The sequence below is a fragment of the Lolium perenne genome, chromosome 7 (genome assembly GCF_019359855.2).
Source record: "Lolium perenne isolate Kyuss_39 chromosome 7, Kyuss_2.0, whole genome shotgun sequence".
Classification (NCBI taxonomy): domain Eukaryota; kingdom Viridiplantae; phylum Streptophyta; class Magnoliopsida; order Poales; family Poaceae; genus Lolium; species Lolium perenne.
The window spans coordinates 17178482-17189874 of NC_067250.2; the positions used below are offsets into that span (position 1 = coordinate 17178482).

At 44.2% G+C, this 11393-nt stretch overlaps 2 protein-coding genes across 2 annotated transcripts; one reads left to right on the forward strand and one right to left on the reverse strand.

The window, feature by feature from the left end:
• Positions 1 to 2912: 2912 nt before the first annotated feature.
• On the forward strand, positions 2913 to 4966 carry LOC127311304 (GDSL esterase/lipase APG). The gene is made up of 5 exons (XM_051341712.2): positions 2913 to 3237; positions 3385 to 3515; positions 3779 to 4012; positions 4107 to 4362; positions 4485 to 4966. The coding sequence occupies exons 1-5, from the start codon at positions 3000 to 3002 to the stop codon at positions 4679 to 4681; spliced, it is 1056 nt and encodes a 351-aa protein (XP_051197672.1). The 5' UTR covers positions 2913 to 2999; the 3' UTR covers positions 4682 to 4966.
• A 1506-nt stretch (positions 4967 to 6472) lies between these two features.
• On the reverse strand, positions 6473 to 9881 carry LOC139833515 (uncharacterized). Its single transcript, XM_071823811.1, has 3 exons — positions 8982 to 9881; positions 7000 to 7065; positions 6473 to 6529 (listed from the first exon to the last, which is right to left on the reverse strand). Exons 1-3 carry the CDS (start codon positions 9879 to 9881, stop codon positions 6473 to 6475), a joined length of 1023 nt encoding a protein of 340 aa, XP_071679912.1.
• Between the last annotated feature and the right edge of the window lie 1512 nt (positions 9882 to 11393).

Here is an 11393-nt window from a genome sequence, read left to right on the forward strand (position 1 = left end):
TTTGCTTAGCTATCTCATAAGATCATTATAGCACAATACCCATGCAATGCTCCATGGCTCCTTATTATCTATAATTTGGTAAAAGATATATAAGATGGAATGCTAGTTCAACACTCTTTAGCTTTTGTGCATAATTTGTGTAATTATCTCGAACTTATACTGCTTGTGTTCCTTCCAAGAAACACCAGAGTTCAAGATATGGTATATGTTGATTGATGTTTGGAATCTGGATATTATATGTCTTTCCAGTTTTATTTGAACACCGTTTTTTTTACTGTTCTTGCATTCATTTCTAGCCTTCTATTTCTTATCTCTCCATGATCTTTTTGATACTATTTTCACATGGTTTTGAGAAAATAAAAGATGGATGCAATTTTACATTTCAAACTCAGACCCGTCTGTGTGCTGCAAAGTTTTGAACATCTGTGGCTTTAGTATGAAAGTGACTAAAGCTTCAGTGGTTGCTCAGATTTATTTTCTCCTTTCAATAACGTTACTGCCACTTATCCTTGTTACTTGCAAGCTGCAACACTGATGGTTTATAGAGTATGAGCTATGATGTTAACCACTTGGTAGATGATCATTCCTCTCTATATTCTTGCAATGATAAGTTCACTGTTCAACTGCAGCTATTTGATTTTAACTATAGTATATGATAAGGTGATGTCAACCTTTGGTGAGGAACTGTCTACAATGGCATGACATGGATCCTTTTGGCAGCTTGGTCGGTTGCCCGAAATTTGCAATTATTTTATTGTTACTTGTCATTTTCACAACCCTGTGTATGACAGTATGCCTCAGACCCCACAATGTGTGGGAGCTTTTAGCACTGGGTACGCCCTTTTTATGTATGACAGTATGACGTGGAAACACATATATCTTTCTTTCCCTTACTGTCTTAAGTTATCAAACAAGACAGGGCCCATTATCAGTTATTAGGATTCCAAGGTGATGTCATGCTTTCTGTGTTACTAAGAGTCTTAATCTAGAATGCCTTTCTTTTTAAGTTTTTCCATTACAAGAGACAAACAAATTCATCGTACATTCGTACCTATTGATATACTCTTGCTAAGTAATATATGATTCCTGCCACAATCATGATAATGTTAACTTAGCTATCATAGTTATGCATGGCGTGCACTTGGTTAAACTAATTATGTTCTTGTATAGAGCCATATAGTCAAGAAATACCTTATTAAGTTATTATTCATCTTTTTAACATCCGAAACACAGTGGTGTTAATTTTCACATGCATGTTCTAATACAACTTCATGCCCTTTGCTATTGTAGTAAGATCTCATTTTGTTTTGCACATACAAATGTTACCAGATCATATAACTATTTCAGTATATTCTTAATTGCACAAATGCTGATGTATCTCACCCTGGATTTTTAAAATGGAAATGCAGAGCCAATGGTGCCTTCTTCCAGCTCTCAACTAGAGGATGTCAGGAGAACTTTATAAAGCCATTGCAACATATAGTTAGGTCTCCAAATCTTTCAGACTTACCAGGTCCTTCATTAGGTAAGCTCATCTTAGCTTTAATGTACACCCAACATACTGTAGCGTTTCCAGCAAAGCCCTGAATCCATCTAGACCATGCTTAAAATGAAAATCTATGTTCCTTCTGGAAAGAAGGTCCAGGTACAGCTCAGGTCCCACTAATTCCATAATGCGCATTCATGAGAATCTTATAAGAACTCTTTTGCTCTATCCAAGAGTAGTAGTGTTACTAGTAAATAGGAGTATACTGAACCATCCTGGTACCACTACCACCGGATCACTACTTTGGCCGTTCAGGAGCAGCTTACAAGTAACTGAACTTTGTTTTTTTACTTGAACATCAGGCGTTCTGCTTTTATGCATTAAGAAAGGGGAAACAACAACGTTTCTACAGCGGCAAGCCGCGACCTTAGCTCAAAAAAGCAAAAACAGAACAATGTTAAGACCTAAATGCGGCACAAAACTGGGCGACATCAGCTCTAGCTCTGTCAGCAACACTAGCACAGAGAGTGCTCGAATGCTGGAAAATTCGCCGGTTCCTTTCGTTCCAGATATTCCACAAAATATAGGCAGCCAAAGTGTCAGTAACTGAACTTTAACCAGGCAAGAAACTCACCACGCCCACATGGGACTAATGTACTCCCTCCAGCATCCCCACAGCATTTTGGTAGAGGTCATGCGTAGCTGTGAGCTGCGGCATCACATCATTCACTGGCATTGATGGAAGTCATCCAGCTAAAGCTTTCCCGGCTGAAAACTGTACTTGAAAGATTTTGTATTGCGTAGACAGACCATGTTCTCCAGAATCTGTATACCCAGGTCCTGTGAAGCCTGTGATCTTTTCCAGTTTGGACCCAATGCACGAGTTCCAACTGCATGAATTGTGCTAGTACAACATGTGCAATAACTGATTAGTGGTTGCCTAGTAGCTGTTGGTGCCTTCATCTTATGTTCCTGCCACTTCTATTGCCAATGTGCCTCATCACTCAGCAGCATCAGTATCCCACTCTCAACCAGCCCTTGTTTCGTTGTCAACACAATAAATAGTCGCCATTGCAGATGGAGGAAATTAATGTGGATAACCATGCAATGCAGGGCATGGTGATGTGATGTGATAACAATGCAAGCTAGCTAGGCAGGGGCATGGAGACTGCAGCTAGCAAATTGCCAAGATCGCGTACTATATTCAGTGTGTTGGCTGAGAGAGAAAGATAACATGGTACAGAAATTAGAGTGCTACCCTAGATGACAGCTGGGTCCCACCGATTTGGTTGGGTGATTACTGGTCTTTGTCAGGGCAGCTTCTTCACATGCGTGTAGTTATGGATTCATAACAGACTCATTAACTACTGCAATTTTGTGTGTCATCTCGTTTTGTGTCTGTGCAGGCTCACTTATATAAAGCTCACAGACGCTCTCCATTAGAGCAGACCGTGCTTCTCCTTGCAACGACTGCTCCAAGTGATACCACAGACTCGATCAATAGCCTGTCCCAATGGAGGCGAGGTGCTTGCTGCTCTTGGCCGTACTCCTTTTGGTGGGATCTCATGGTGGCGAAGCGCAGCCGCTCGTGCCGGCGCTCTTCACATTCGGCGACTCAACGGTCGACATAGGTAACAATGACTACCTCCACACCCTCATCAAGGCGGACTTCCCTCCCTATGGCAGGGACTTCAAGAACCGTGTGGCCACGGGGAGGTTCTGCAATGGCAAGCTGGCTACCGATCTTACTGGTCAGTCGTCACACACTCACACTCTTTACCCACACACTTGCTCTTGTTAGATGCGTTTTACAGCACTTACATGCATGGTGTTCCAGTACTGCAGTTGCACTCGCTAATAGGTTGATATGTCTCTTGTTACAACTTGTGCGGTTGCAGCTGATACGCTGGGGTTTACTAGCTACCCACCCGCGTATCTCAGCCCAGAGGCGTCAGGGAAGAACCTTTTGATCGGAGCCAACTTCGCCTCTGCTGGATCAGGCTACTACGATCACACGGCACTTATGTATGTAAGTATCATCGCTCATTGGTTTCTCAAGGAATCGGCATCCTAAAAAGAGAAGCTCCAGTGAAGTGCTCTGCTTGCATGTTACATCTTTCACGTTTCATCAACTATCAACTCGTCGATTATAAATCCGATGATGATTAGCTATGTGTCAGTTGCAGCCTCATTATTATTTGGGAAACCATCACACCAGTAGTACTTTGCAAAATTATTAGAGTTCAAATGGTCTCTATTCTCTAACTTGGTCAAATTAATTGTGTCACGCAGCATGCCATCCCTTTCTCCCAACAATTGGACTACTTCAGGGAGTACCAATCCAAGCTGGCAGCGGTGGCTGGAAGCAGCCAGGCTAAGTCCATCATCACGGGCTCATTGTACATCATCAGCTTCGGTGCAAGTGACTTTGTCCAGAACTACTACATCAACCCTTTGCTCTTCAAGACCCAGACCGTTGACCAGTTCTCTGACCGGCTTGTCAGCATCTTCGTCAACAGCGCGACGGTATTCCACATCGCACCAGCTGAATCCCTCGTCAACTACAATTCTAGCGGTCATGATGTACCATGTAACTTTTGGAACTTTAAACTGGCTGCAGCAACTTTACGGTATGGGAGCACGGCGCATCGCTGTCACGACATTGCCACCCCTAGGCTGCCTCCCCGCGGCAATCACACTGTTCGGTCACGGGAGCAGCGGGTGCGTGACGAGGCTCAACAGCGACTCCCAGAGGTTCAACGGGAAGATGAGCGCCGCCGTCAACTCGCTGGCGAAGAGGTACCATGATCTTAAGATCGCGGTCTTCGACATCTACACTCCTCTGTACAGCCTCGTTACTTCTCCTGAATCACAAGGTACCACTGTTGCTGAACCTAAGCCTGAGCGTCATGCATGAATCTTTATTTTTGTACCAGCAATACAGTTACAGATTTGTGTCGTATCATTCATGCTCAACTGCGTTTATTTATGGTGTCAGGCTTCACCGAGGCGAAGCGGGGATGCTGCGGGACAGGGAGGGTGGAGTTCACGGTGTTCCTCTGCAACCCCAAGTCGGTCGGGACCTGCTCGAACGCGACAAGCTACGTGTTCTGGGACGCCGTCCACCCGTCGGAGGCAGCGAACCAAGTGATCGCCGACTCTCTCCTCGCAGCGGGCATTGACCTGGTCACATAAGGCACCTGCCATTGGTCAGCAAATGCCATTAGAAGAAGGCTACACACGCTTTCCAAGCGTCTTGAAAGGAAAATAATGTCTGTGAAAAAACTCTGCCAAGTGTGTCGATGCAGAGGCTTGCACTTATTTCAGGTTGTGGCGTGCTTTTCAGCCCTGTAGAAGGACATGGTTTACAAAAGAACAGCTCGGAAATCCTCTTTTTTATGTCATTGAAATTTGACCATCGTGTTTTCATAAATGATGATTGCAATGTTCTTTTTTGAATGGAATGCGTGTTTCACTTTATATGTGATGACAACCAACTTTGTTTTTTTACGAATTTACTGAACTTGTGAAGAAGATTATAATAATTTGTATGCATATGCACAATCACCTCATCCAAAAGGCTTACTTCCCGAATCACGAACTAGTTCAGAGCTATGGGATTAAGAAAATGGAAAATAAGACATAGTCCTCACTTATAACAAACGATACCCTAAAAGGAGATGTTGATTGCAATCAAGTCCCTCTCCATCAGCCATATTTTTGTTTGTTTGAAAGTAGCTTATCACGTATATCACGCGATCTCCATCAGCCATATTGGAGTCGAAGATTCTCCCTTTTGGCACGCCAACTAGGAGGAAGAGATAGCGGTGCCATCGAATGATGTGGTGATGTTCAATAGCTAGCACCGGGCCACCCAGTCGACCAAAAGGTACACCAACAGCCGTCTTCGCACCACTCCACTGGAGGTGAGCTCCGAAGAAGAGACGCAAAAACAACTTCACCACCTTCTCTCGGAGCTCCAGATCTAGGCGACTTAACCCCTTTTCTGCAATCGTAACGACAAGGAAGAGCCAAATAGCCACAAATCGGAGCTTAACTTATTGACAAAGACATCCCTAGATCCGGACCCCTCCTTCGTCCTTCGCCATGAAGAAATATATGAGAAGCTCACTAGCCACCCTATGCCACTGCTCGCAAGCGGCTAAGAGAAGCTTCTAGAAGATGACATCACCCCATATGCTCCTAAGGCAGCCCCAAACCTAGCCCTACACCTAAACTTACAGCTACCATGGACAATGACGACTTGGTCGCCTCAACCATCCACACTCTTGTCGTTGAGGCCGACTGAGAGGTCGGGAACACAAGTCGGAAAAGGAGCCGCGACTAGGTTGTTTGATTAGGCTTATTTTCAACATTTGGGTAATAAGCCGCAAAAGTGTCTAGATAAGCGAAAACTCCAAAGGCTTGGGTGCTCCTTTGATGGAAAGCTGTATGTGTTGGGCGTGTTTGGCAAACTTTTCATCTTTGAATTAGACGAAAGTGGTATTTCATCCATTGAGTGTATAATTGACTCTCTAGGTGATTTAGGTGGAATACCTCAATCCTTGTCGAGCCAGAAAGTGTATATGATAAGGAAGTATCTGTTGTTTAATCATGTTGATGGTAGAGTAGTAGTAGTATCAAGTTTGCTTAGCCACAAATAAGACACAGTACGCTGCATTTGCTAGTAGCAGTAGTTTGCTTAGTGTGAATAGAATCCTTGCACGACCAGCAAGTAGGGTAAGTGGTCAAGAGGCAAATTAGGACCAGCAGAATGTTTTTTTTTTGAAACACAATATATTAAGCAAGCAAGCCGCCTCATTAAAAACCTTCCAGTCCCCGTAGGCATCCTGGTAAGGAAAAAAGTGCGCAAGAAACTTGCTGCTCCGACATCAACTTATAGTTACATCCTCTATGAGTTTGCTAAGAATGGAACTAGGGGCTTCATCTACCCAATTACAAGAAATTTTATAAAACAAGCCCTAGCTAATTCATGAGCCGCTCCATTTGCTTCCCTTGGGCAGTAAAGAAACTGAACTTCCCCTATAAGTGTCATAAGATCAACGCAGTCTGCAAAAACAGCCAATGATTCTCCCCACCACGCTTCTGCACCAGTACAAGCTTCAATCGTTTCCATCGAATCAGATTCTGCCTGGACATTATTACAACCAAGGCGAACAGCCAAGGCTAATCCCTCTCGTATTGCCGTTGCTTCAGCAGCAGTAGCAGATGCTAGATTCGGGATATAAGTAGTGGAAGCAGCAATGAATCGGCCTTCATGATCTCTTAGAATTGCACCAATAGCACCTGTATGAGAATCAATATGAAAAGAGCCATCCACATTTACTTTAACCTGGCGATGGCCTGGCCTGGACCATCGGGGAGCAGTATGCGTTGAGTTTTTCCGAATCTTTGCAGCGTTTGCGGTTATAGTAAGGATTGACATCTTACAATGATGCATCGGGGGAACAGGTTCATCATGTGTTCTCTGTCTTCTAATCCACCACAGGTACCAGGCTCCAACTGCAATGGTTTCCTTCAAGCCCAAGTTCTGAAAACCCGGCATTTGTGACTCTTTTCTGGTAAACAAAAACTCAAGAACAGCAGAACCAGATCGATCAATAGTTACCGCTTCATTAATCGCCGAACTAATGCCGAGCGCTCCCCACAAGTCAGCCGCTGTAGGACATTTAAATAGTAGATGCATTATATCTTCTGCTGCTTGGTAACAGATTGGGCACTGACCACTAGTTCCAACATGTCTATTAACCAAGATAGATTTTACGGGTATGATTCCATGCATCGCGCGCCATATAAATATCTTAACTTTTCCAGGTATCTTAAGTTTCCAAAGGGATTTCCATACTGGGTTATTAACTGACGAGCCTGGCATAGATAGTTGTCCTGCTCTAGGGCCGAACTTATGTTTCCACTGGAGATAATATGCAGATCGGACAGTGAACCGGCCATGTTTAGTATGGTTCCAGGCTATGAAGTCATCAAATCCTTGGGTATTCAAAGGTATTTGTAAGATACGGTTCACATCCACTGTGAGGAATAGCTCTCGAAGACGTGGTTCATCCCAAAGACCACTGTATGGATCAATCAGCTGAGAGACTTTGGTATAGTTCATATCTCCTCTTGGAGAGATAATTTTCCTATCTGGGCTTGATGGTATCCAGGGGTCAGTATAGATGTTGATATTCTCTCCAGTCCCAACTCGCCATATATATCCCCGTTTAAAGGTAGTTAACCCAGCCAATAAACTCTGCCATGTGAAGGAGGAGCCGGACTTAGGCCCTGCCTTTAAAATATCGCCATGAGGAAAATACTTTGCCCTTAGAATCATAGCGCAAAAAGAATCTGGTCCGGTAACAAGGCGCCAAACCTGCTTTGCAAGCATTGCTAGGTTGAAAGAATGAAAATCTCTAAATCCCATACCTCCTTCATTTTTTGGGAAACACAATTTCCACCACGCAAACCAGTGCATCCTTTTACTATTCTCATCATCACCCCACCAGAATTGTGCTATAGCATCAGTCATTCTTTTGCAAACACCAATTGGAATCTGAAAAACTGACATGGCATATACTGGAATGGCTTGAGCGACAGCCTTCAGTAATATTTCTTTACCACGAATTGATAGTTGTTTCTCCTTCCAGCCATTTATCCTCTGGATGATCCTTTCAACAAAGTGTATAAAGCAATCACTCCTATCTGCCCCCACTAGAGCCGGAAGACCAAGATACTTATCAGATAACGCTTTTGTGTTTATGTGAAGTGTCTCACAAATTTCTGCTCTAACAAGAACATTAGTATTTGGAGAAAAGTAGATGCTTGACTTAGCTAAACTCACCAATTGGCCCGAATTTGCACAATAGGTATCTAACACTTGCTGTAAGGAAGTTGCATTATCCGTGTCCGCCTTCATGAGAATAAGAGAATCATCAGCAAAAAGTAAATGTGAAACTGATGGTGCATTTCTACACACCCTTATCCCATCGATGCCACCAACTTCTTCTTCATATAATAAGAGGCTAGATAGACCTTCTGCACATAAAAGGAACAAATATGGGGAGAGAGGATCTCCCTGCCGGAGACCCCTAGTAGGAACAAACATTTCAGTTTTTTCTGAATTAAATCGCACTTGGTACCGAACCGATGAAACACAAGCCATCATCAAGGAAATCCATCTATCATCAAAACCCAACCTTCTCATCATGTTTTCCAGAAAAATCCACTCTACTCGATCATAAGCCTTGTGCATGTCCAATTTAACTGCACATGCTCCAGTTTTACCGCCCCGTTTGTTCTTGATGGTATGCACACACTCATAGGCCACCAAGACATTATCCGTAATAAGGCGCCCCGGTACAAACGCACTTTGCATAGGGGATATAACTTCCGGGAGAACTCCTTTTAACCTTGCCGCCAACATTTTGGAGATTATTTTATAAATCACGTTACATAGACTTATTGGCCGGAATTGGGTCACAAGTTCCGGGTTATCAACTTTTGGAATGAGGAAAATTGTGGTATCATTCCATCCCTCGGGAATAACTCCAGTATTCATGGCCTGCAAAACTTCATTAGTAATTTCCTCGCCACACAGATGCCAGAAATTTTTATAGAACACTGCATGGAGCCCATCTGGTCCAGGAGCTTTGAAATCTCCTATGCTGAAAGCAGCCTTTTTAACTTCCTCGGCTGTGAAAGGGGCCAGTAATTTCTCATTCATCTCAGGTGATACTTTTGGCTGAATTTTATCCAAGACAGCCGGATCTGTCACAAAGACCTCAGACGTGAACAAACTAGAGAAGTATTCAAGAATATAGGGCTTGAGCATGGCCGTACCTTCAACCCATTGGTCATTATCACCTTTCAGTTTCTTAATCATATTTCTTTTCCGACGGGCTGAGGCAAATTGATGAAAAAATGATGTGTTTTGATCTCCATGCATCAACCAATTTGCACGAGCTCTTTGCAGCCAGTGTAGTTCCTCTTGTTCTAGTAAGATCTCTACTAAATCAGCCATTTCTTTTGCTTTAGCTGCATTATCGTCCGTCATCGGCCCGTTCATAGCCTTCTCTAGCTCTTGTTGGGCTTTACGCAACCTCTTCTTAGGCCGTTTTAGGAACCCACTGTCCCAGTCATGCAGTGCCTTATGCATTTGCTCTAGCCTGGCCACCACGCCGCCAACAGCAGAAGCCGAGCTGGCACTCTCCCAGGCTTGCTCGACCACTTCGCGAAAATTCTCCTCATGCATCCATTTGGCCTCAAACTTACGTGAAGGTGGTCGCTGGATCCCTGGATCGGGAGGTTCTGTATCCACCAAGATGGGACGGTGGTCTGAACGCATAAAATCAAGGTGCTGCAGGGTTGCCTCTGGATGCATTGTTCGCCAAGAAGTATTTACTACAGCTCTGTCCAAGCGCTCCCTGATACGACCTCTTCGCCACGTAAACTGATCCCCCAAGAAATCCATATCATCGAGATCACATTCATTTAACACATCACGGAAGGCTTGCATATATATTTGAGGTCGTGGGTTACCTCCTTCCTTCTCGTGTGAATATAGGATTTCATTGAAATCACCAATTAACATCCATGGGAGATCATGCTGGGCTTTAAGCTCCCTTATTTTATCCCATGTCTTATACTTATCTTCCCATCGAGGCTCTCCATAAACACCGGTTAGTCTCCAAACTCTTTCAGGGCTCTCCATTACACGAACATCAATATAGTTTGGGGCCGAAAAAATTTGCTGAATTTTGATCTCTTTTTTCCACAGCAACATAACACCTCCACTTCGGGTAGTGGAAGGGTTCACAATTTTGCAATCCATATTAAGTCTTCTCCTTAAGCACTCAGCCGGATAAGAATCGAGGTGAGTCTCTGACAAAAACATCACATCGGGGTTACTGCGCTTCTTGACATCCAAGAGCGATCGAACTGTCGGGCGATTACCCAAACCCTGACAGTTCGCACCTAATATTTCCATTGCGACCGGACGGACTCCTCACGGGAGGCCGCCGATCCTTGCGAAGTGGAGTTAGCTCCGTCCTTCTTTGAGCGTTTCTTACGATCAGTATCAACATTTGAATTATTTCCCAGGGGAGATGACGTCCCATCCATAATCATGGCAATAGGTTGTCCTGCAATCAGATCATCCTTTGCCCCAATATCCTCCACCTCTTCTGCTCCATCCACGTCTAGCCGTCTTTTCGTGAAAGTATCCACCTGACTAGCCTTCTCTGTATCCATATCAGTTGGTTTAATCGGACTGGAAGCCGTATCCTCAATATCCTCTTCCCGAACTGCCTTGCCATCGACAAAAGCCAAAGCGTTATGCCGCCATGCAGGTGCTGCTCCACCACGACCAAGTGGATTCATCTATGTGTCGGGATTTGGGAAGCTTCTTCCACGACCCCGTGCGCCTCCACGACCACCTCCTCTATTACCTCCCACTCCACGACCATGCCAGGTATCCCAGTCCGCCTTTAAAAAATCGCCCCACTTTAATTTATCCTCATCATGCTCCCCTGAACCGCACTCAAGATGAGAGTGTCCCAAAAAACCACATGCTCCACAAAATTTTGGGATCTTCTCAAACTTCACTTGATAGAATTCACGTTTTGCCTCCCTAGAGATGGACACAAACCGAGCTAGAGGCTTCCTCACATCCAATTTAACACGGACTCGAACAAAATTTCCAGCCCCATTCACATTAGTTTCCACCGAAATAACCTTGCCTACCTTCTTCTCCGTGAGATTTTTAATTAGCACTTCGTTGCGGTAACCCACGGGTAGTTTATGTATTTGGATCCAGGCTGCAAATGAATTCAGATCAATAGATTCCGGGTCTGTCAATCCATCATACTTCTCGATGCATACAGCGTTCTGCCGA